The sequence below is a fragment of the Artemia franciscana genome, chromosome 7 (genome assembly GCF_032884065.1).
Source record: "Artemia franciscana chromosome 7, ASM3288406v1, whole genome shotgun sequence".
In the NCBI taxonomy this organism is placed as follows: Eukaryota; Metazoa; Arthropoda; class Branchiopoda; order Anostraca; family Artemiidae; genus Artemia; species Artemia franciscana.
Window position 1 is genome coordinate 15,822,496 of NC_088869.1, and position 27,213 is coordinate 15,849,708.

Below are 27,213 nucleotides of genomic sequence, written 5' to 3' on the forward strand. Positions count from 1 at the left end.
GTCCTGAAAAAAAACAAAACAGATGGTATTGTTCTGGAAAACAGAAATAGACCTAAGAGTAATTAACACGAAGCTACAAAGTGTAAATTTTATCGGAACTCCAGGTGGACTATCTACAGAACTTATAAAACGATTGAAAAATGATGAGACTTACCTTCAAAATTACTTTTTTCCAATTTCTTCAGAAACAGCACAGCTTGAGTTTCTGAATGAGTTCTTTAATGTATTGTCAGAGACTCTACTTCACGATTTATATTGTATTTTGTAGATGGCGACTAAGAAGGTAATGATTTGTTCATAGTGAGTGTCTCACGTGTGTTTTTATCTCTGTGTCCGTCTTTGTTTGTGTTTCTGACTTTGTGTGTGCGTTTTTGTCTCTTTTTCTATTCCCGTTTGTCTGACTCTTTGTGTGTGTTTTGTCTGTGTGTCTATTTTTGTGTGTCAGACTGTGTGTGTCTGTGTATTTGTTTTTGTCCCTCCTTTTGGGCTCGTGTGTGTTTTGTCTCATGTGTTCGTGTGACTGACTCTTTCTGTATGTGTGTATTTTTGTCTCTCTCTTTGCCTCTGTGTCTGACTGTGTGTTTTGTCTCTTAGTCTGTCTTTCTGTCTTAATCTGTCTGACTCTGCGTGTTTGTATGTGTGTTTCTCTCTCTCTCTCTCTCTCTCGGCCCGGCGGTGAAACCTGGATAGGAGAAATTAATAGGCAATAGTCAATTATTGGCTATTATGTAATCAGGTCAGGACCTTAAGATATAATTCGTTGCTGGGCGGTTATATTAAACCTTTGGTAACGTCACTACATCAAGAAAACGCTCAAATTGTCTGCGGTTTTGAGGGATCCATATATAGAAGCCTGCCACGTAACCAATGCCAGTTCCCTGCGGTGCCACCGGGATAGGAGAAATTAATAGGCAACAGTCAATTATTGGCTATCAGATCTCGATCAAGGTATTTTCTCATCAGTACTTTTAATTGTTTTAAATCTGTACATTAAGTAATCGAGAGCATACATATTTGCAGGAGTGACATAGTGAAACGAAATTGCATTATCGGATAGATGGCTCTGTCCATATATTCTGGGATAATAGGAATAGTTCATAGCCCAGAAATCTTTCCGAAAATAAGCCGGATCAAACTCTCCTTCCGGTGGGAATGCAGAAAACCTTTCTCTTCCAAATTCGTCACGTGAGTCACCTGCCTTTACACCAACATTTTCAAGACAGCGTCCCATTTCAACATCTTCGAAGCCTCTTGGATTTTGACTGCATTTTTCCTTGTTGTTGTATCCCTCTTCAACAAAGAGCCGTAAGGCTTCTTGACTAAGAATATAACCTCCTCCACCACTCATAAAAACTTGACCTGAGCCAGGTAACTTGTATTTACAGCCAAAATATGTCGGTTTGGAAGGACTGTAATTACTTAACATGTAACGAAGATTTTCCACATTGACAAAAGTATCATCATCACTTTTCATGAACCAATCATAGTCTTGTAAATATTTTTCATAGACGAATTTGAATGCTTCTCTGGTTTTGTTCCACAAGAAAGCATACCCTTCTTGGACAGGAAGTTTTACTGTTGGTAAGTTTTCATCTATCTCTGTACTAAAAAACAAAAGTTTATCAGTTCTATTACCCCATGTGTTTTTCACATGAAGAGCTTTTTGATGATTTTTTGGGGATGTCATTACCCAAATCAATATTTTGTTGGTTGCTGGATTGGATTTCACTGTTGCTGAATTAGCAGTAACTGAATTTATGGGAAAAGTTGTGTTTGCAGTTGTTTGATTACTTGTAAATATGGCCGCAGCCCATGAATTCAGTAGTGCATAATATAAAACTAATAATAATAAGGATCCCATAATTATTCCCATAATTATTCGTTTACTTTTTGTCATCACATTTTTTCATACATTTATTCTTTTATTTAGTGTCAGCATATGTTGCCTTTATGTTTTTCAAGATATATTTTTTTTTATCAATTTATATTTTAAGACCTGCAAGGTCCCTTTTAATCATTTTCTTTGAGGAATTTAGTAGAATTTTCAATTTTAGTGAATTGTTTCTGAGCTTTAACGATCGTATCTTAACTTTTTGCAAAATGTATTATTAAGCTAGAGTCATAGCTGCAACTAATAAAGAATGAAACATACCCTGGACAGTAACCAAACATTAAAAATCGATTTTAATAGAAAGTGAGTAGATAAAAATAACATGTTGTGGGTGGTTTCATCTATTACTTTACTTTATATATTTATTATCTCCTCTAATTGTCTCTCATTTTATCGTGTGCTTCCATCTTTTCATCCATTAGCTATTAAACTTTGTTTATCTTTTTTATCCTTTTATATACATTTTGTCATATACATCTATATATATAAAAATAAGTTGTCTGTGGGTTATGTCTTTCGAGTGACGTCATGTTTGTGTGTCGACTGACGTCATGTTTGTCGACTGACGAAATTACAGACCGGGACATCGGGACACAAATGACGACCTGGACACCGGGACACAGGGAATATAAATGACGACCGGGACACTCAAAGAGAAAGCGACCGGGACACAGGGAATGTTCGATTAGCAATCACCATCAACAAAGCACCGGGACACAAATGACGACCGGGACACAGGGAACATAAATGACGACCGGGACACTCAAAGAGAAATTACATACCAGAACACCGGGATACAAATGACGACCGGGACACAGGGAATATAAATGACGACCGGGACACAGGGACACAACTACAACGGGGACGCCGGTGGGCACTGGGGGATATATAAATGACAACGGGGACACAGGAAATGTTCGATTAGCAATCACCATCAACAAAGCTCAAGGGCAATCATTAGAATAATGAGGTATAGATCTGAATACAGATTGTTTTTCCCATGGACAATTATATGTTGCATGTTCAAGAGTCGGTAAACCTGACAATCTATTTATATGTACAGACAATGGGACAGCGAAGAATGTTGTATATTCGCAAGTTTTCCGTAGTTAAAAACATATATATATCTATCTATATTCACAGGTGGGACACAGGGATACAACTACAATGGCGCGTAACGACTTACGCGCGCGGGGGGGCTTGGGGGGCGCGCGAAGCGCCCCCACCAACTAGGTGATGGGGTGGCGCGAAGCTCCACCCCAACAGCTAATACTTTTATATATATGATTTCATATACATTTTCATATATATATATATTTATATAATTTTGTCACCACGAACATTTTTTCTTCTTTTCTCTCTTCATAATTCATATTATTATAATGCTTTATATATCCTGTGTGCTTGTTCTTGTACATTTTATTATTATGAATTTCTTTGCCATATTTGTATAGATTGTGCAAATCTAACCGTGATGTTGTTGCATCTTCTATGCTTAATTGCCACTGACTTGTCCTATATCCGCATGTGACTTACTTATTATAACCATAAATAATATTCTATATTCTAGGCATCATCATTATGTATACACAGCTTGCAGTTGCTGTTGCGACCATAATTAATGTAAACAAACTGGAATAAATTTTTGACTATTTCTTTATTTAAACCTAGCAAAGAGCCATAAAAAGCTATAGTATTTCTTGAAGCCTTCATTGTTTAAGCTGAACAAAACTAGTATTTTACTAGAATTACGAGTTTATAAGATTGCAGCTTTACTGTATGATGTCATTACGAACTATTGAAAATAATCCAAAATCATTTAAAAGTTGTGTCAGGTGATAACATATAAAAATGAAAACGAGAATCTGTCAAAAATCAGTTGCATATCATGTATATACTGTATCTTTAACCGAGCAATAATTTTGTATCTATTTATTTATCTCGTAAACAGCTCCTTATCTTTTCGGGATAATTGGCATCCCTGGATTTTCTAGCATAAGAAAATTATCTATACAGGTCATAAGTTAGTGAAAATTCATTAAGAGCCTTAATTTTGGAAAAAAAACGAAGGTGTTGTCATATTTGTGAGCATAGATACATTATGTTTGCCTCAGTAGTGGCTCTATCGAAAAAACTTTTTGCGTCGTTGTTTTAAAAACGAATTCTATAGAAACACACAAAGGTTTTTCATGTGTAAATCAGGGTATGGTGGGTATACATTTCTCGAGGGGGTTACACTAAATATCGTTGCCCACGCATGCCCACACAATTTTTCCATGTCCAAACAATTTTTGGTAAGTTATGTTAATTAATTGTTCTCAGTCTGGCCACAGGGATTCCGCTGGGATGATTTCTAACCTTAAAAATCTTGAGAAAAGCCCCCTAGATTTATTGGATTTATTAAATAGTTCAGAAGGAAGTCTACCGAATAAATGTGATATTGGGATTAGTAATTTAGTTAATTGTAGATATAGTTCAACTCTGGGTAAGGTTTCAAAACGATCTGATTGTCTACGGATCCTACACCTTAACATCCAAGGCCTTTCGTCATCTCTGGATCAGCTAAAACTTATATGCGAAGATTCTTCACGTCCCAACGTTTTAGGTATTTGCGAAACGTTTGTTACAGAGCGAACGGATTTATTACTGGAACTACTTGGATACAACTGCGAAAAAATGTGAACGTGAGTTCCATACACCGCCCGACACGATCTTTCTAAGAACATTGAAGGAGTTTTAGAATCACTTTTTGTTGAAACCAATCCTGGTAACTCTGGTACTTTGATCATTGGAGAGGTATATCGTTCCCCTAGTGGCTCTTCGGTGACTTTTCTGCAGATCCTTCGTGAAATCCTTGAAGCTATACAGAACCAGCCGTGCGAAACGATTGTCATGGGTGATTTCAATGTCAATCTCCTAGACTACGAGGGTTCGTTTCCTGCAGACTTCTTATCCGATATGCTTGCATATAGACTACTATCATCAGTCACTATACCCACAAGGGTTACTGAGAAATCAGCAACTCTGGTCGCTTTTTTCCCATAAGCTGTGGACGAGGTAATATTACTTAGAGGTAAATTAGCTACGGTCATCGAACTTACAATCAAGGTAAACACATTTACCCTTTTTCGGTATCTTTATTCAGAATTTGAAAACATAACCCCCCCCAGCTATTAAAAAAAATATGCTCTCCTATACTCGAAGCTTTGACGCATTCACGTCATTGCTAGGCTGCAAAGGGCATTGTTATAAATTTTTCTCAACTGTGATTCTCAGGCTTCGCATACCTCAAGAAGCTCAAGCCAGTGAAAAATAGACTGTTGAACCTTATGTTTTTGAACTTTAATTTCCAGTGAGGGGAGGGAAGGGGTCAGCACGCCCTACGATGAACAGCTTATGAATCTTACATGTTGTTTCAAGACCTCTGGTAGGGTGTCTGGCAAGTTCTTTTTAGTAGCGCACGTAGTGAGAGCCAATTCAAGTTATGTTGCACTCTCTTTTTTGAAGCTCTTTAATGGGAACAATGCTTGATGCAGCATCAAGATCATTGACTGATAACTAGTGCTTTGTATAATCTTAGCCTAAATTTTTTAAAGCCTAAAACCGCTCTATCTTGACAGCTCCACAAAACTTGCTATGGTAACAAACTCTTGTCATTCTTAAAAACGAAGAAAAACTTAAAAATAACAGGCGATTTGAGAGCTTCTGTGGAATCAGTCCTTTGACAAAAGGCATTCAATAAAATAGGTGGTATCTTGAGCAGGATTGGTAAATTTTGCTTGTTCATAAAAGAGGCAGCTCATGTACATGTAATCATGTACATGTAATCAAACAGTTCGTGGTAACGAACTGCAGTAAGGAGCGACCCGGCTCAATAGTAAACGAAACTAAACAACATAATTTTGATACCAATAGATATATCCAAAGAATCGGATTTTTATGCTGATTTTAAATATATGTTTCATCAAATTTAGTCATACTCATCAAAAGTTACGAGCCTGAGAAAATTTGCCTTTTATTGGAAAATAGAGGGAAATACCCTCTAAAAGTCATACAATGTTAACGAAAATCACACCATCGCATTCAGCGTATCAGAGAACCCTGCCGTAGAAGTTTCAAGCTCTTATCTACAAAAATGTGGAACTTAGTTTTTTTTTTGCCAGAAGACCGATCACGGGTGCGTGTTTATTTGTTGTTTTTTTCCCCAGGGGTGATCGTATCGACCAAGTGGTCCTAGAATGTCGCAATAGAGCTCATTTTAACAGAAATTAAAAGTTCTAATGCCCTTTTTCAGTGACCTAAAAAACTGGAGGGCACCTAGGTTCCCTCCCAAGCTCTTTTTTTCTCAAAGGCAACGGATCAAAATTTTGAGATAACCATTTTTTTCAGCATAGTCGAAAAACATAATAACCATGTCTTTGGGGCTGACTTATTCCCCACAGTCCCCAGGGGAGGGGCTGTAAGTTACAAACTTTGACCAGCGTTTACATACAGTAATGATTATTTGGAAGTGTAAAGACCTTTTCAGGAAGATTTTTTGGTTGGGAGGGGGGGGGGATACGTGGGATGATCTTCCCTTGGAGGGATTTGTCATGGGAGAAGAGAAATTCCATAAAGAGGGCGCAGGATTTTCTAGCATTATTAAAAAAAAACAATGAAAAAATAAATATGAAAAAGTTTTCAACTGAAAGTAAGGACCAGCATTAAAACTTAAAACGAACAGAGATTATTACGCATATGGGGGGTCCTTCTCTTCCTAAATAGCTCACTCTTTACGCTAAAGTATTTTTAGTAATTTCAACTACTTATTATACAGCCTTTGTGATTCAGGGGTCAATCTTAAAGAATTCGGACGAAATTAAAATTTCAGTGTAAAGAGTGAGGTATTAACGAGGGCGCAAACCCCCTCATATACATAACAAAAATATACGAATATAGAAGTTCGTTACGTAAGTTAATTTGTAAATTATGTATATTTTATACTAATAAAAACGTTCGTTAAAAATTAAAAATTATAGTTGCCTTTTTAAGTAACCAAAAAATTGGAGGGCAACTAGGCCTCCTCTCCCACCCTTTTTCTCAAAATCGTCAGATCAAAACTAAGGGAAAGCCATTTAGCAAAAAAAAGTCATTACGCAAATTTCGTTTTAATTATTCATTTGCGGAGAGCCAAAATAAAAACATGCATTAATTCAAAAAAGTTTTTTTAACTGAAATTAAGGAGCGACATTAATACTTAAAATGAACAGAAATTACTCCGTGTATGAAAGAGGCTGTTCCTCCCTCAACGTTCCGCTCTTTACGCTAAAGTTATTTACTGTTTAAAAGTAGAATTTAAAGAAAGAGTAAAGCTTTAGCGTAAAGAGCGGGATATCCCGCTCTTTACAATGGAAAACAAGAGTCTTTACTATGGAAAAACAGCTCTTTACTATGGAAAAACAAACTACGGAAAACAAGTGTCTGCCCTTTGAATATCCCGTTTCCTTATATTAGTGCTCTCAGTGACTTTCTCTCAAAGCCCTTCTTTGTTATTTTCAAAGAGATGAGTCTGGCCAATATATCCAAATTTGGAAACAGGATTTCACTTTGAAAAATAAAGACAGAAAACCTGGTTTGGAAGGTGTTCATCCTATTTTACTCACTCCAATAATCAAACTATATGAAGGACTCCTTGCAGATTGGCTTGAGGAGAAAATCCTACCTTATACTGACCAGAGACAATTCAGGAACATCAAATCCACTTTTACATCCCATTACATTGTTTTTCTTAATGACTCAATTGGGAAAATTATCGAAAAACCTAATTACTGGTTAAATTTAATTTCCTTTCATCTTCAAAAAGCATTTGACTTTGTTAACTACAGTATTTTAGCTGCAAAACTTGTAACTGATTTCAATATTGATTCTTTCTTGGTTAAATTGGTTGCCTCCTTTTTTATCAAATATATCACAGGTAGTCAAATATCAGAATCATTGTTCCAGCCCCCTCCCTGTTCACAATGGACTACCTGAAGGTCCTTCCCTTTTTTCTGGTATGATAAATAGCCTCGCGAAGGAGTTTCGCGACAGATAAAGTTTTGTGGATGACCTAATGGTTGTTGAAACTGGCTAGAAACTTAGTAAGCAACCCTATGAGTATCCTCAATGATATCGCAGATGACGCTGCGGTATTAGACATGACAGTAAACCCCTTTAAATCTACGATAATGCCAATATGTTTCCTTAAAACCTCACCCCTTTTCTTCAGCCATATCCCCCCAGATATTTCTGTGTTTTCCTTTAAATTACTTGGAGTTGCAATTACCTCTAATTTAAAGTAGGATATCAACTTTAAAAATATTGTCCATAAAGCAAATGCGTCCATGTCTCTCTTTAAGCTCTTGAATAATTTTAACGTCCCCCCTTCCCATTCTTTAAGGATTTATACTTCCTTTTTCCGCCTGCATCTTGAATATGCTTGTCTAGTTTGTTATCCTGGCATCTCCCGAGATGAATCAGAAAAAATTGAATCCATTTAAAAAAGGGCCCTGAGAATAATTTTTAAAGAAGCAAAGGTGTCATACTCGCTCCTTCTAAAAAAGGCCAGCCTGGAAACTCTTGAGCACTGGAGAGGAACGTTGTGTCTCCGTTTTGCAAACAAAAATACAATAATAAACCTTCGCACGGAAAACACTTTCCCCAAAAGACATTCCACATCCACACACCGTCTGTCACGGATTGTTTCTGAACTTGAATTGTTCCTATCTTGTCCCCCATCCGTTGATTAACCTCCAGATATGAAAAAAAAACTTTTTCCTTTCATCACTGATAAAATAAACCACCAGATTTTCTTCTTGTTTCTCTTGGCACTGTTGATACCCAAGTTTCATGTTCGTTTGATTCTTTGTTCCATCCTCCTTGTTTATATTTTCTCTTTTGAACCTCTAACACTAATTTTATATCACTCATTTTTGGTTTTGTTTTTAAATTTTACCACTTTTTTGACTAATAAATGGCTTTGGTTTTCTGATTTATTGTTTTTGGCATTGTTTAGCTAGTTTTTTAGTTTTTGAGCTATATCTATGATATTTAATTTTTTTGGTTTGATGAGTGAAATACGAATTCGGTCCTTCGGGGCTTGTGATTGAATTTGTTGAAATCAAATATCTTATCTCCTCGCAGTAGCTTCAATAAAATTTTTCAAATTTCATTCAAAAACTAATCTGGAATCAAACTAGGGATTCACATAAAACTAAGCAAAGTGCATAGATTGGTACCGGCTGGCCTAGTGGCCTTAAACTGCTGGGGACAGATAGCTCAGGTACCCGCAATATGTACTTATTGTTAGCTGACTGGAGGAGAATAGTGCTTCCAGTGGCTAGTTTTTCTGAAGAAGGAGTCAAAGAGATAAAAGAACTTGATGATAGTCCACATACCTCCCTACAATTTTTGGGACTGGAACTGGATTCAAAAATGTATCGTTTTTAGGACGGTAACGTAAAATATAACGCTTAATTAAAATGTACGAAAAATGCCATTACAACTAGGTCAGACAAGAGTTTGCAGACCAGGATTGGTCATTCATTGATGATAAGAGTATGGAGGAGGCTAGGCTTGAAATGAAAAGGGTTTTAATTAAAGCAACAGAAAAACATACGGTAATTCCCTGGAAAAGAAGACCCAAAACCCTACCATTTATCACTCGTGATGTCAAGCAAACTGTACGTAAAAAGAAGAAGTATTGGAAATGTAAGAGTAACCCCTCCCATGAGAACTACGAGAAATTTAAAACAGCCCGAAATAAAGTTAGGTATCTCACGAGAAAGCTCGTGATGTCAAGCAAACTGTACGTAAAAAGAAGAAGTATTGGAAATGTAAGAGTAACCCCTCCCATGAGAACTACGAGAAATTTAAAACAGCCCGAAATAAAGTTAGGTATCTCACGAGAAAGCTTACGACAGAATATAGAGAGGGATTGGCATTGGATTCAAAATCTAATCCTGAGAGATTTTGGAACTGTGCTTAGCTCAGAATCCGGAGACACTCAGTTGGAGAACTACTGGTGAATGGCAATAAATTTAGTACCCCAAAAGATATATAGCAGCTGAATTGAGCAGTCGATTTAAAAGTGTTCACGCATTTTTGAATGGAACATGAAATAGTTGTGGGAAAAGTCAAGTGTATGGCCAATTGTAGAAAAAAAGCCAAGACAGATAGTGCAATTAAGTGGGCATCAAGTCAAGGTTAATTTTACCCCTTTGATTGCCGTTGTTACTGTCTCTCACTTAGGCTACACCTCTCATGATGCATGTGACTACACAATGCCGAACTAGAGTCAACCTTGTTGGAGGGTCTCCCCGGGATTGACACACGCTGGTTGCCAGTGTCAACGTTACACCTGTAAACAAAGGGTGTAGCCGTAACAGCGTTTCCAATTATCCACCCATTAGTCTTACATCTGTAGCTGGTAAAAACTTAGAAGGATCGTGAATATTCACATTGTCGAACACCTGACCATACAAAATGAAACATAATACATAATGCATATTGAATACATAATGAAATTGTAGAGTAAGTGCTTCAGTTTCTTCCCGGGAGAAAGCAAAGGTTGAAAATATTTGGAAAAACTGGACAGGTATTCTTTTCAGAAGAAGTGGAAGTATTAATTGGAGTGTCCCAAGGAATTATCTTGGGACCGACTTTATTCAACATTTATATTAATGATACACCAACCACAGTCAAAAATAAAATAAGTCTTTATGCTGATAACTCCAAACTCATTGGACCTGTCGATGTACCCGATAAGAGAGCCTCTATGCAAAATGACCTATGGGTACTTTCCCAGTGGGCAACTTTCTGGAGGCTTGAATTCAATGTAAATAAATGTCAAACAATCCACTTTGGAAAGAAAAATGAGAAATGCCCTTATCATATGTTAGGGATGGATGGATTGAAATAGACTATTATCTCGTCTGAAGCGGAGAGAGACTTGGGGGTCAATAAAGAACTAAAATTCACTATGCACACACACACAGCTATACCAAAGCACTCAAATTCCTTGGCATTTAAAACGAACAATCACTAGTGGGTCACCTATGGTGATGACTAAATTATATAAGGCATTGGTCAGGCCTAATTTGGAGTTTCATATGTGTGTTGCTAGCCCCCTCAACAAAGGTGACCAGCAAAAGTTAGAAGTAGTTCAGAGACGGGCTACGAAAGCAACTGAGGGATGCAAATACTTAAACTACTCATCCTGTCTGAAGAAACTGAAACTCCCCACTCTTGTCTACAGATGTAAAAAGGGTGATATTATTATGACGCATAAGCTCCTGAATTCTAACTCTCCATTAAATAAGCCATTTCAACTTGACCGGTCTGCCAGAACTAGGCGGCATAGTCGGAAACTATATCAGAAGAGAGCTGCCACTTGACTACGCAATAACTTCTTCGCTAACAGAATAGTGAGTTTGCGGAATTCGCTCACCGAAAAAGCGGTCACTACTCCCAGTACTTCTGCCTTTAAAAGAGTTGTTGATGGAGAATGGTAATCAAAGTCGTGGCGAACTGAGTAGGATGCTGTTGAGATGTCCAACCATTGTTATCACTAACCAGCGATTCTACAGGATTTAATTCTTGTTTCGCTGGACAATGCGATTTAAGGTAATTATGGCAGCAACACTGATTATACCCTGATACAAACAGTTCCTCACTTTGATCAATCTATAATAGATAAACAGGAGCCATGATAATTTTTTTTTATTTATCCTTAATAATCTTTTTTGTATGTATAAAATTTGTAATTTATCGTTACAAAGGAAACAGATAAGTCGAAGGTCTATATTAGTGGTTTTCCAGGTAAAATTCTAGCTTAGTGACTTCTCGCAATCTGGGAAAGGGGTGATACTGGTTGTGATACTGATACTAATGGTTTGAATCCAAAGTAGTCTATATTGTTGTCCTGTGATTGTGTTTAAGCACCATCTATAACTCAAATCACGGAATAACAGTTAATAGACCTGAAAGAGAACAGAAAAAAGAAAATGAAAATCTTGAAGCGAAGAGTTCAAAAAAAAGAATAACTAAAGTCTAATAAATAATAGACAAATAAAAAGAATAAACGATGAAGAATAAAAGAATAACAAATACCTAAATTAACCTAACTACCAAGGAGGCAGATGAAGCAGAAGCATTCAAAGATAACAAATCTTGGGCCAAAACTGACCTTAGTGAACCTACTTCCACCCTTATGGTTTTGAACTGCTTTGCTTAATAACTTGCTTGTTCAACTTACCTTAGTTTTACTTACAAAAAATAACAAATTTGAGCAGTTGATATATTTGGCATGCTTGTTGTCATAGTGTTGCATTTACATTTAAATGACACTACTATAATGTTTTCATCTATTTCTTTACTTTTAATTAATGTATAAACATCTTTTCAAAAAAAGTAAAGAGCTGCATTAAGCCAAAAATAAACAAAAATAAAGTTAATGATCTCCCAAGCATAAATTACCACAAATCACTATCAAACAGTTCGTGGTAACGAACTGTAGCAAGGAGCAACCCGGCTCAATAGTAACCAAAACTCTAAAAAATGGAATTTTGATACCAATAGCTAAATCAAAAGAATAACATTTTAATGCTGATTTTAAATATATAAGTTTCATCAAGTTTAGTCTTACCCATCAAAAGTTACGAGCCTTTTAAATTTGCCTTATTTTAGAAAATAGGGGGAAACACCCCCTAAAAGTAATAGAATCTTATCGAAAATTACACCATCAGATTCAGCGTTCCAGAGAACCCTATTGTAGAAGTTTCAAGTCCCTATCTACAAAAATGTGGAATTTTGTATTTTTTTGCCAGAAAGCAGATCACGGATGCGTGTTTAGTTGTATGGGTTGTTTTTGTTTTTTTTTTTGTTTTTTTCCAGGGGTGATCGTATCGACCTAGTGGTCCTAGAATGTTGCGAGAGGGCTCTTTCTAACGGAAATGAAAAGTTCTAGTGACCAAAAAAATTTGAGGGCACCTAGGCCCCCTCCCACACTAATTATTTTCCCAAAGTCACCGGATCAAAATTCTGAGATAGCCATTTTATTCACCATAGTCGAAAAACCTAATAACTATGTCTTTAGGGACGACTGACTCCAAATATAATTCATATTTTTCAGTCGTTTAGGGACGACTGATGCAACATATAATTGTCCATGAGAAAACAATCCGTATTCAGATCTATACCGCATTCTAAAGTATTTTTAGTAATTTTAACTGTTTATTCTACGTCCTTTCTGATTCAGGGGTCATTCTTGAACAATTGGGACAAAACTTAAGCTTTAGTGTAAAGAGCGACGTATTAAAGAGGGGACAAACCCCCTCACATACATAATAAAATATAAGAATATAGAAGTTTGTTACGTAAGTTAATTCTTAAGTTAAGTATATTTTTTACTAATAAAAACGTTCGTTAAAAATTATGTTCTAGTTGCCTTTTTAAGTAACCAAAAAATTGGAGGGCAACTAGGCCTCCTTCCTCACCCCTTATTTCTCAAATTTGTTTGATCAAAACTAAGAGAAAGCCATTTAGCCAAAAAAAGAATTAATATGCAAATTTCATATTAATAATTTATGTGCAGAAAGCCAAAATCAAACATGCATTAATTCAAAAACGGTCAGAAATTAAGTAAAAAAAAAAACAACTAGTTTTTTCAACCGAAAGTAAGGAGCGACATTAAAACTTAAAATGAACAGAAATTACTCCATATATGAAATAGGTGGTCCCCTCCGCAATTCCTCGCTCTTTACGCTAAAGTTTAACTCTTTGCCACAATTCTACTTTTTAAAACAATTAAAAACTTTAGCGTAAAGAAGGAGGGATTGCAGAGGAGACAACCCATTTCTTATATGGAGTATTTTCTGTTCGTTTTAAGTTTTAATGTCGCTCCTTACTTTAAGTTAAAAAAAATAGTTTTTTTTATTTAATTTAAATAAAAAACTAGTCTTTTTTAACTGAAAGTGAGGAGCGACATTAAAACTTAAAACAAACAGAAATTACTCCGTCTATGAAAGTGAATGTTCCCTTCTAAACGGCCCACTCTTTACGCTAAAGTTTGACTCTTTCTTTCAATTCTTCTTTGCAAAACAGTAAAAAACTTTAGCGTAAAGAGCGGGGCGTTGAGAAGAGAACAGCCACTTTAATACACGGATTAATTTCTGTTCGTCTTAAGTTTTAATGTCGCTCCTTACTGTCAGTTAAAAAACTAGTTTTTTTTTAATTTATTTTCTGAACGTTTTTGAATTAATGTATGTTTGATTTTGGCTCTCCACACATAAATTATTAAAATGACATTTGTATATTAATTCTTTTTTTTTTAGCTAAATGGCTTTTCCTTAGCTTTGATAAGACAATTTTGAGAAAAAAGGGATGGGGGAGGAGGCCTAGTTGCCCTCCATTTTTTCGATTAGTTTAAAAGGCAACTAGAACTTTTACTTTTTAACGAACGATTTTATTAGTAAAAAATGTATGTAACTTAAGAATTAACTTACGTAACGAACTTCTATATTCTTATATTTTACCATGTATATGAAGGGGTTTGTCCCCTCGTTAATACCTCGCTCTTTACACTAAAACTTAAATTTCGTCCCAATTCTTGAAGAATGACCCCTGAATCAAAAAGGCCGTAGAATAAATAGCTGAAATTACTAGCAATACATTAGCGTAAAGAGCAAGGTATTTAGGAGGAGAAGAACCCCTCATATGCGTAATAATCTCTGTTCGTTTTAAGTTTTAATGCTGCTCTTTACTTTTAGTTGAAAAAACTTTTTCATATCATTTTTTTCATTTTTTTTATAATAGTGATAGAAAATCCTACACCCCTTCATTGAATTTCTCTTCCCCCATGACATATTCCTCCAAGTATAGATCTTCCCACATAGCCCCCTCCCCTAACTCCTCTCCCAAACCATAAAAATCTCCCTAGAAACGTCTGTACCCTTCCCATTAACCATAACTGTATGTAAACACTGGTCAAAGTTTGTAACTTGCAGCCCCTCCCTCGGGGCCAATGGGGGAGTAAATCATCTCCAAATACATAGTTATTATAGTTTTTGACTATGCAGAACAAAATGGCTATCTCGAAATTCGATCTGTTGATTTTGGGAAAAAATGAGCGTGGGAGGGGGCCTAAGTGCCCTCCAATTTTTTGGTACTTAAAAATGGTACTAGAATTTTTAATTTCCGTTAGAATAAGCCCTCTTGTGACATTCTAGGACCAATTGGTCCATACGATGACCCCTAGGAAAAAAAACAGAAAAACCTGAAAACGCATCTGTGATCGGTCTTCTGGCAAAAAATACAAAGTTCCACATTTTTGTAGATAGGAGCTTGAAACTTATACGATAGGGTTCTCTGATATGCTGAATGCGATGGTGTAATTTTCGTTAAGATTATATGACTTTTAGGGTATGTTTTCCCCCTATTACCCAAAAAGGCAAATTTTCTCAGGCTCGTAACTTTTAGTGAGTAAGACTAAATTTGATGATAAACTTATAACGAAAGAGAATATAAATATAAACAATAATATAAACTTATATAACGAAAAGAGAAATCATCAATGCAACAGCACAAACACATTAAAAAAAAAAAAAAAAGGAGACAGAAGGAGAAAAGGAATACTGTTTTCCTAAATAAGTGATTAATATAGACCAGCACTTGAATGAGGCCTTAACCCTACTCATCCATACAATCACATAGGTCAAACAGCATAGCCGTACACAATCAACCATAAAGAGCAATCCATAGACAGGCAGTCATATCGTCAATAAGTATAAGTCGTCATTTACCAAACAACAAAACAGTAAAGACAAATAATTCAGAGGCAACAACCCAACACAAGGGTTCATCAGGAGAATACACTTGCCTATAGGGTTTCGGCACTTTAGATTCTCTACCCAGTCAAGTGTTGTGCCTACCACAGAATACCTACGGTATCCCCGTGTCAGGTATCACCCCCAAAATAGCTGCCTATGAAAAAACAAAACAAAAAACTAACAAATGTAGAACAACCAAGTAACACCAAAACAAGCTTACAACAGATTTCATCAGTGCCATGTGGCCATTTTTGAAAAGTTTGCTCAATTAGATATACAATTCGCGAAATAGATGGGGCTACTTTAACTTTTACGCGAACCTACCAAATTAGCTAAAAATTTCCCTAAGTATTTCCAGATAATTCTTTTGGTATTTATTTAAAAGTTCGTTATAATGAAAACTAAATTTTTTAAATTGCCAAGTTAATTTATTTGCAGAAAAACCTCTTAATATCAATTTTTGGCTTAAGATTATACATCTATTTTTAAAATCAACATAATTACTACAAAACCTTGCATATCGAAGTAACTGTGAGAAAAACGCCGAATATGTGATATTTGAGTGTATATTACTTTCAGGGAATGGGAAATTAATCACTTCAAAATCGGAATCATCCGTTTTATTATACATTTTAAAACTTTATTTATTATTATCAGAAATATTAATATTTAAATCTAAGAAATGATCTTCAAGACCAGTGCCATGACTAGGTTTAAGAATTAGCTCTGATGGATATATGTTTTTAGAAATAGCAATGAAGTCCTTACAATTTAAGACCAAAATATCATCTAAATATCTTTTATTATTTGAAAAAACATGCTTTAAATTATTGGGATTATTCTTATCCATCATATAATTATATTCTAGTTGACTTAAAAACAAGTCAGCTCTAAATGGGCTGGCATTCCCCCCCCCCCATGGGAATTCCCACGATTTGCTTGTACAAATTAATTGAATCTTATATAAGTATTATATAAAACAAATTCTAATAAATCAAAATCATATCCAAGCTGTAACATCTCAAGTTAACTGTAGTCTTAAAGCAATTTGTCCATATAGCTTTTTTTATTATAAGTGTCTATTTTTAAGAGCCTCTTACTAGATAAGAGGAAAGATTTCTTGAAAACCGTTTTTAAATTATCTAACACTACATTAAGTGGTAAATTAGTATACATTGTCGCAAAATCGAAAGACTCAATTCTTTTAGCTGAAACCATTGTTAAAGAATCTATCACCTGCAGTGAATTATTAACACTCCAATATGGATTAAAATTCGAAAATTTTTTAATGCCAGAACAATGGGTTTTAAGTTTATTTATAATTTCCTTTAAAATTAAAGAGAGGTCAGTAACAGCAATGCGGGTTGGACATTTACCTACTCCAGCAATAAACCGTGGTTTAGGGAGATTCTTATGAAATTTTACAGTCAAATATAGGAAAGGGAACTTTTTATCATTGTCTTTTATTTTAATATTAAAATTTTTAAAAAGTATTTCTTCAGTCTTTTCGATTAAATTGTCATCCTCTAAATTTACCTTTGCGTAAACATTAGTTGTGCAAAACTCCCTTTTTAAGATATCACAATACAGCTTCTGACAAATTATGGAAAAATTATTATTAACTTTATCCACCGGCACAATTAGAAATTCATTCTGTAGATTAGCAATTGATTGTTTTATCTTAGCATTATAAAATAATGATTTAGTGTTACTATTTTTTAAGTTGGAATATATTTTATTTCGTATTCTACTAATAATTAAATTCTTCCAACTTTGAAAACTCTCTTTATTTTTATTCTCTTTCTTACACCACTTATCAATAAATAAATCAAAATCATTTTCCAAGCTATCAAGAACACTCGATGGTTTCAGATGATGAGAAAGACGGAAATTAGCCCCTTTATTCATTAAAATTTGAAGATCATCTTGTTTTATTATTGACAAGTCCCCTGCTATAACATGTTTGTAAGTGGGATTTACAAATGAGCCAAGTTGCTTACAATTACAAACCGGTTTCCAATTTATATCACTATCTAATCTTTTAAGTATTAAATTCTAATCAAAAATCATTTGCCCAATAGTTTTTGAAAATTTATAAGTTAAAACTGGACTATCACTATAATTCAAATTACTAGGAAGGGCCTGTTTCACATCCCGCTGATTTCAAATTTCCGGTAAATTAATATCTTCAATCTGCTTACAAGTAAAATTAATAGGTAAATATAATCTGTTGTCCTTATTACCAAACTTATCAGACTTTTTCATTTTTGAAATAAATTTCGTTTTAGTTAGAATGCAAATTGTATCGCATATTACTTTAAAATTATATTCAAGAGCTGTATTATTCTTAACAATCTAGAAAAGTTTGATTAAATTCCTCTTGGATAAATTATTTAGACATTTTATTACAGAAATCATACCCCTAGATTCAAGTAGCTGGCATGGATCTATAGAAAGCATATGTAAATCTAATTCATTTTTTCTATTATTTTTCCTATGTCCTCTTCATCTATGTCCTCTTTTCTTATTTTCCTATGTCCTCGTGATCGTTTTCTACGTTTAGTAGGACAAGTAAAAGAAGGATGGTCCATAAAACCATCAATACATTTAACAACAACATGAGACATGTCACCATATTTTGCAACACAATCATTTAGCCCAAAAGGATAAGCTGTACCAAGAGTATGGATCCAGAAATTCTCCTGTTTACGTAGTCTATTATTCTTCTCTTCTTTATCTAAATTTTCTAACTCAAAATTTTCTAAAATTGTGACAGTTATATCTGATATGGAACACGTACCATTATTACAATGTTGAACTAGATAGTTGTTAGTTTTTTCTTTATTAACTGTTGTCTTGTGTCCAGAAAATCTCTTATATATTTGGTGGGGGCGCTTCGCAACCCCAACACCTAGTTGGTGGGGGCGCTTTTTTTTTAGCTTTTTTAGTTAATTTCTTTTTTCTTTTTTTTTTAGTTTTTACCTTTTTTTAGTTTTCTTTTTCTCCTTTATTTTTCAGTTTTTTTTTCTTTTTTAGTTTTGAAATATATTTTTGTTTTTTTTTCCTTTTAGTTTTTTTTTTGGTTTTTACCTTTTTTTTACTTTTTTATTTTTTTTCTTTTTAGTTTTTTGTAGTTTTTACCTTTTTTAATTTTTTTTATTTTTTTAGTTTTCTTTTTCTCCATTATTTTCAGTTTTTTCCTTTTTTAGTTTTTTTTGCAGATTTTACCCTTTTTTAGTTTTTTTATTAGTTTTTAGTTTTTTTTCTTTTTAGTTTTTACCCTTTTTTAGTTTTTTCTTTTTTAGTTTTTTACCTTTTTTTAGCTTTTTTTCTTTTAGTTTTTTTTTGTAGTTTTTACCGTTTTTTTCTTCTTTTGTATTAATACTAAAGTCAAGGTTCGAACCTGGAACCTCTCGAACCTAGAATCTGGAACATAACGCGTTACCAACTCAGCTACATCGGCTTGAATACTTTCGTTTTTGAATTGGTATATGATAGAAATAATTCAGACGTCATATGCGGACAGACAGACAGACAACTTATTTTTATATAGATAGACAAGCCCAAGCCCCCCCGCGCGAGTAAGTGGGTTGATATTTCTTAACAGTATTAATGGTACGCCTATTTTTAGTTGTAGCACGTGTGGTGGAAACCCTGAAAGATCCACGGAATTTAAAAATTCAGATGGATAATTAACCGCCTCATTTGGTTCCAAAACTGTGTCGACTGACTTGTAAAGGACTGCCTGGATAATTAACCCCTTCCTTAGGTTCCAGAATTGTGTCGACTGACTTGTGAATTACTGCCTGGTCTCGAATCCTGGTCAAAACAATATTGTTGATTTCGTGGACGTCTATGTTTTTCGGTGCAAGAAACGCTCTTTCACTTAGCCATTTATCTATATATATATATATAAAAATAAGTTGTCTGTCCGTTACGTTGCTTGAATAATCAAATATCTTTTTAAAAGACAGCAGCATTAAAAGAGATTGAATTTCTTAAAGAGTAAAAAACTGGGAACTTCAAAAATCTAGCTATATATATAAAAATAAGTTGTCCGTCTGTTATGTCTGTTACACTTTGTCTGTTAATCGGCTCGCTTGAATAATCAAATATCTTTGAAAAGACTACAGCATTAAAAGAAATGAATTTCTTAAAGAGTAAAAAACTGGGAACTTCAAAAACCTATCTATATATATAAAAATAAGTTGTCTGTCTGTTATGTCTGTTACACTTTGTCACTTATAAGACTTTACACTTTGTATATATAAAAATAAGCTGTCTGTCTGTTATGTCTGTTACATTTTGTCTGTTAATCGGCTTGCTTGAATAATCAAATATATTTGAAAAGACAATAGTATTAAAAGAGATTGAATTTCTTAAAGAGTAAAAAACTGGGAACTTAAAAAATCTATCTTCTATCTATATATATAAAAATAAGTTGTCTGTCTGTTACACTTTGTCTGTTAATCGGCTTGCTTGAATAATCAAATATCTTTGAAAAGACAACAGTATTAAAAGAGATTGAATTTCTTAAAGAGTAAAAAACTGGGAACTTCAAAAATCTATCTATACATATAAAAATAAGTTGTCTGTCTGTTATGTCTGTTACACTTTGTCTGTTAATCGACTTGCTTGAATAATCAAATAATTTTGAAAAGACAACAGTATTAAAAGAGTAAAAAACTGGGAACTTCAAAAATCTATCTATATATATGACGATGACGTCATTAAAGGTATTTAAGACATTCGTTCACGGAAAAATGTTTAATTGTAAAAATCCAGCATCGAAAAGAACAACCCCTTTGAATCCTTGGATGACCCCTGGACTCCTTAAAAGTTGGAGGAAGAAAAATTATCTTTGGAAGGCTTACAGATGCTCTAAGCCATTTTCGCGTGATTCTCGGCTTCAACTTTTCAAAGATTATAGAAGAGTTTACAATTCGCTTTGCCGAAGGGCTAAATCGTTATTTTATCATAGAAAGTTCTCTGCGTGCGGTAAAGACATTAGGAAGACATGGCAAGTAATCAATTCTGTTATCAGGCCATCTTTTCTGCCTCCTTCTGTCCCTTCAAGTGTTGTGATTGACGGGAAAAATGTAGAGGTGAGCTAAAAGTTCAAGATCCGTTTACTTCCTATTTTGCTAATATTGGCAAAACTACAGCCTCTTCTGTAAGTCCTTCTTCTTCTCTACCTGATTTTAGGTCTTATCTAGGACCACCTTGTCCTAAATCAATGGCATTGGAACCTGTCTCTGAAGCTGAAATAGCCAGAATTGTCAATGGTTTGAGGGGTTCTTCATCTTCTGGCCCAGACCGTATTCCGACTAAGGTTGTCAAGTTCATTCTTCCTGTCATTGTGATATGGTTGACCATTCCCTATTGGCCTCTAAATTGACTCGTTTATGAGTGCATAAAGTTCCCCTTCATTGGTTCAAATCTTATCTTTCAGGAAGATACCAGTATGTGTCCATTGATTCTACATGTTCTCCGCCTTTACCAGTTTTTAAGGGAGCTCCCCAAGGTTCGGTGCTAGGTCCCCTTTTATTTCTTGTTTATATTAATGATCTAGTGGATGGTATTGATTCTTTTATTCACCCTATATTATTCGCTGATGACATTAAATTTTTCATTGCAAACTTCGACATGAGTTTGGCAGTCTGGAAAGTTCAAAATCTTCTTGATAATGTTAGAAAATGGTATCTGTTTAATAGCATGGTGATTAACAGTAAAAAAGTGCGGTTATGAGGTTTAAAATGCCATTTTAAACCTAAATTTTGGGCTCGGCAATATGATCCACTTATTTTATGGTGAGGATGAAATACCCCAGGTTATTACAGTCAAGTTCCTAGGAGTGTTCATTGATTCTTTTTTGATATTTAAAACCCACATAGCATACACACGTTCAGTCCTTTTAAGGCAAACTTCAATGCTAAACCTTGCCACCTCAGTTTTATCACCTGATGTAGTGTTTAATCTTTATTTTGTTTTTTTGTTTCCTTACCTTTCTCATTGCTGCTCAGTTTGGGGAAATACCAACAAATCTACACTCAACTCTCTTCAAAGAGTCCAGAACAGGGCATTATATGACGATTTTTGCCTTCTTCGACTATACCCTTTTACCGGCCTTTATGCAGATACAGGTCTTAATATACTTGATACCTTTATTGCCAAGAATAATCTTCGCCTTGCCTTCGCAGGTTTCAGTAGCCTGTTGCCTGAAGTTCTTCAGCGGTACTCTCTCAGGTCGTCAACATCAGGTAGATATCCTTTGTCACTACGAAGTCTTTCGCGAAAGTTATCTGCTCTAAGTGTTCATCCACAGCTGCTAAGAAATCCTCAATTTACTGTTATATTTCTCTATGGAATTTAAGGCCATTCGATATGATGCCATTCTTGATACCATTATTGCCAAAAATAATCTTCACCTTGCCTTCACAGGTTTCAATAACCTGTTACCTGAAGTTCTCCAGCGGTACTCTCTCAGGTCGTCAACATCAAGTAGATATCCTTTGTCACTACGTAGTCTTTCACAAAAGTTATCTGCTCTAAGTGTTCATCCACAGCTGCTAAGAAATCCTCAATTTACTGTTCTATTTCTTTATAGAATTTAATGCCATCCGATATGCCTCTTCATCTTACATTGCGGTCTATATACCGACGTTATTTTTATCAACGGAATTAATTCAAAAAATAATTTTAATTTATAAATCATTTTAACTTTCATATGTAATATGTAATTGATAAGAGGTCAAAGTACTGCTTACCAAATATGGTCCAACGATGGGCTTGGCATCCATCCCAGTGAACTTGTTTGCTTTCATTATTGTGTGAAGATTCCAGTCAGACCAATAAAGCGTGTCTTCGAAAGTTGTAATGCTAAACGGATGCCCTAGTATGTCCTTCCTATTTCGGGTAATCTATTGGTAGAATAAAAGAGTTCACATAAACAAGCAACATATTCTGCAACGTGATATCCGTTATTTATCACAAGACTACATCTCCATTAGACTAATAAATCATATCTTTATATTGTATAGCCTATTACTATAACAATTAATATTAAGATAGCATACATATGAGAAAAATATAGGATGTCAAGAATCCTTATTGCAGAAATATCACTGATACCAAGATAGATGACAGAAAACGAAATAGCATTTTATTCTTTTTTAATGTGTATACCCCTATTTAATACAAAAGAAGATTTCTGTTAAATTTATCTTGAAAGGAAAATGAATTTAAATAATGACAATAAAACAAATTCAAATAAATAAAAAATAATTGTAAATAAAAAATAGTTAAAAAAAGAAGATAATATGATATCTCCAACTTTGGAATTTTTTGGTTATTTTTAGGTTTTTCGCCACTAAGCAAATAAATCAAAATAGGTTGCACTGGACTTCAACCCCTTAACTCCTCCCCTCAAAACCAGTAGCTATTAGTTCAAAGTCCCATCGGCTTGGGATTCAGAGCACAGCCCCAAATTTGCTTCTGTGCTTGTTCTTTTGTAGCAGTCGTTTTTTGGTGATTTCTTCCTCTGTTGTTAATCACAGAAGATGTTTTGACGAAGAAGAAATCCATCAAAACATAAAATAGTACTTTATTACCATACTGGTACTCTTCGATATTATCAAATATCGATAATCATTTAAAATGTTATACCACAAACTTTAAATAAGTCTAGTACAAACAATTTTGAACAATAAAAAAGATCTCCATTCCAGTCATTAGTCTCCATTATAATAAAAATAATAGCACGGCTTGTTAGCAAAAACTCGGGCATATACTTTTTGTGAGGATCAAAAACATACTCATTGTTTAACTAAGACGACTCACTTGGTGGGATATTATTGGGTGCTCGTTCCAGTACATCATACGAGTGTCCTCTGTGCTGCACAGAGCGAGTCAAAAAGAGCTTGCTTATTAGCATAGCTTCAGGTATCTGTTTTGTATCACCATACGATTGCTTTCATAAAGAAGGATTTAAAGGAAATTGGAACTTCAGAGGACGGGGTAAGGAGTGAAGAATTGAACAGATTAGTGGTGGAAGACAAGCGGGCTCAGCTATGTTGGTCCTAGGCAGCGGTTGGAGTATATTACTTTAAATCCCTTAATTTATATTTTGCAACACCTTCGTGAATTGTAAAATTAATATTACGTGATTTACTTTGAAAATTTGGCAAAACTAGTTCAAAAATCTTTGGTAATGGGTAACAAATATTTAAATTTAACTTTGCTCGCTCTGGTCTTTAGATAGAAGCACTTTCATTTAGCATTAGCTTTTTGACAATAAAAAAAAAAAAAAAAAAAAAAAAAAAAAAAAAAAAAAAAAAAAAAAAAAAAAAAAAACCTTTGGTGGCGCTAGCAATAAATTGGGTAAACATTATTTCTCTATCAAATTCATGAGAAACTAGGAGCAATCATGAATTTAAAGAAGAGAAATTCATTCCATACTACTATCCCAATTGAACAATAAAACTATTAATGTTGAAAAGTTTTCCCACAAATTCTTAAAACTTCTTGAAAATTCTCTAATACAAGCGATCCTTTGTGCTGTTTTTATTCCTTTTAGGACATGCTTTCTCTTTCACTTTTTATCTCAATCAGCAAGGGGTTTCTTACTACTTTCGTAGCATAATCTAATAATGGCTAAGCTTTTTATAAGTGAATTAAAATGTTAGTAGGTGCCGAAATAGAACAAGAGCTAAGAGCTCATATGGCACTTGTGACGAGGCGAGAAGAGCTAAGAGCCAAGAGATCATATGGTATGAGCTCTAACAAAATTCTATGAATCAATAGATTGATTTAAAAAGGAAAATAAGAGGTCCTTCTAACTATCAAAATTCATTAAGATCCGATCACCCACTCGTAAGTTATAAATACCTAATTTTTTCTAATTTTTCCTCTCCCTTTTGCCCCGCAGATGGTCGAATCTGGGAAAACGACTTTATCAAGTCAAATTGTGCAGCTCCCTGACACGCCTACCAATTTTCATCGCCCTAGCACGTCCAGAAGCACCAAACTCGCCAAATCACTGAACCCCTCCCCCCAACTCCCCCAAAGAGAGCGAATCCAGTACGATTCTGTCAATCACGTATCAAGGACATTTGTTTATTCTATCCACCAAGCTTCATCCGGGTTCCTCCACTCCAAGTGTTTTTCCAAGATTTCCCCCTCCGACTCCCCCCAATGTCAAAAGGTCTGGTCAGGATCTGAAATAAGAGCTCTGAGACATGAATTCCTTCTAAAAATCAAATTTCATTACGATCCGATCATCTATTCGTAAGATAAAAATACCCCAATTTTCATGTTTTCCAAGAATTCCGGTTTCCCCCTCCAACTCCCCCGAATGTCACAGGATCTGGTCGGAATTTGAAATTAGAACTTTAAAGCACAAGATCCTTCTAAATATCAAATTTCATTAAGATCTGGTCACCCTTTCGTAAGTTACAAATACCTCAATTTTCAAAATTACCCCCCCCCCCCCAATTCCGCCAAAGAGAGCAGATCCGGTCCAGTTATGTCAGTCACGTATCTTAGACAGGTTTCTATTCTTCCCATCCAGTTTCATCCTGATCTCACCGCTTTAAGTATTTTCTAAGATTTCCGGTCCCCCCAACTGCCCCCCCCCAATTACGCTTGATCCGGTTGAGATTTAAAATAAGATATCTGAGTTACGAGGTCCTTCTAAATATGAAGTTTCATGAAGATCCGATCACTCCTTCGTAAGTTAAAAATACGTCATTTTTTCTTATTTTTCAGAATTACCCCCCTCCCCCCGCAATTGATCGGATCCGTTCCAATTATGTAAATCACGTATGCAAGACTTCTGCTTATTTTTCCAACCAAGTTTCATCCCAATCCCTCCAATCTAAGCGTTTTCCATCATTTTAGGTTTCCCCACCCCAAACTCCCCCCAATGTCACCAGATCCGGTCAGGATTTAAAATAAGAGCTTTGAGACGCGATATCCTTCTAAATATCAAATTTCATGGAGATCTAATAAACCGTTCGTAAGTTAAAAATACCTCATTTTTTCTAATTTTTCAGAATTAACCCCTCCCCCAACTACTCCAAAGAGAGCGGATCCGTTCTGGTTATGTCAATCATGTATCTAGGACTCCTGTTTTTTTTTTCACCAAGTTTCATGCCGATCCCTCCACTCTAAGTGTTTTCCAAGTTTTAGGTTTCCCCCTCTCAACTCCCCCCCAATGTCACCAGATCCGGTTGGGTTTAAAATAAGAGCTCTGAACCACGATATCCTTCTAAATATCAAATTTCATTGAGATCCGATCACCTGTTCGTAAGTTAAAAATACCTAATTTGTTTTAATTTTTCAGAAATACCCCCCCCCCAACTACCCCAAAGAGAGCGGATCCATTCCGTTTATTCAATCATCTATCTAGGACTTGTGCTTATTTTTCCCACCATGTTTCATCCCGATCCCTCCACTCTAAGTGTTTTCCAAGTTTTAGGTTTCCCCCTCCCAACTCCCCGCCCCCGTCACCAGATCCGGTCGGGATTTAAAATAAGAGCTCTAAGACACGATATCCTTCTAAATATCAAATTTCATCGAGATCCGATCACCCGTTCGTAAGTTGAAAATACCCCATTTTTTCTAATTTTTAAGAATTACCCCCCCCCCCCAACTACCCCAAAGAGAGCGAATCAGTTCCGATTATGTCAATCATGTATCTGGGACTTGCGCTTATTTTTCCCATCAAGTTTCATCCCGATCCCTCCACTCTAAGTGTTTTCCAAGATTTTAGGTTTCCCCCCTCCAACTCCCCCCAATGTCATCAGATCCGGTCAGGATTTAAAATAAGAGCTCTGAGACACAATATCATTCCAAACATCAAATTTCATTAAGATCCAATCACCCGCTCATAAGTTAAAAATACTTCATTTTTTCTATTTTTTCCGAATTAACCGGCCCCCCACCCCCCCCCAGATGGTCAAATCGGGAAAACGACTATTTCTAATTTAATCTGGTCCGGTCCCTGATACGCTTGCCAAATTTCATCGTCCTAGCTTACCTGGAAGTGCCTAAAGTAGCAAAACCGGGACTTTAGGTTTCCCCCTCCAAGTCCCCCCAATGTCATCAGATCCGGTCGAGATTTAAAATAAGAGCTCTCAGACACAATATCATTCCAAACATCACATTTCATTAAGGTCCAATCACCCGCTCATAAGTTAAAAATACTTCATTTTTTCTATTTTTTTGCGAATTAACCGGCCCCCCACTCCCCCCCCCCCCCACATGGTCAAATTGGGAAAACGACTATTTCTAATTTAATCTGGTTCGGTCCCTGATACGCTTGCCAAATTTCATCGTCCTAGCTTACCTGAAAGTTCCTAAAGTAGCAAAACCGGGACCGACAGACAGACCGACAGAATTGGCGATAGCTATATGTCACTTGGTTAATACCAAGTGCCATAACAAGTAAATTCGATAAGGACTATTGACAATGCCCTA

The 27,213-nt window shown here is 35.2% G+C and overlaps 1 protein-coding gene and 1 long non-coding RNA gene across 2 annotated transcripts; both read right to left on the reverse strand.

The window, feature by feature from the left end:
- Positions 1-985: 985 nt before the first annotated feature.
- On the reverse strand, positions 986-1,887 carry LOC136029610 (glycoprotein-N-acetylgalactosamine 3-beta-galactosyltransferase 1-like; the record flags this gene model as incomplete). The annotated part of the gene is made up of 1 exon (XM_065708113.1): positions 986-1,887. A coding segment is annotated over exon 1 (888 nt), but the record flags the coding sequence as incomplete, so codon positions are not given.
- Positions 1,888-11,612: 9,725 nt separating this feature from the next.
- On the reverse strand, positions 11,613-24,018 carry LOC136028898 (uncharacterized). Its single transcript, XR_010617905.1, has 2 exons — positions 22,503-24,018; positions 11,613-11,889 (listed from the first exon to the last, which is right to left on the reverse strand). It is a non-coding gene; the product is annotated as an uncharacterized LOC136028898 (long non-coding RNA).
- Between the last annotated feature and the right edge of the window lie 3,195 nt (positions 24,019-27,213).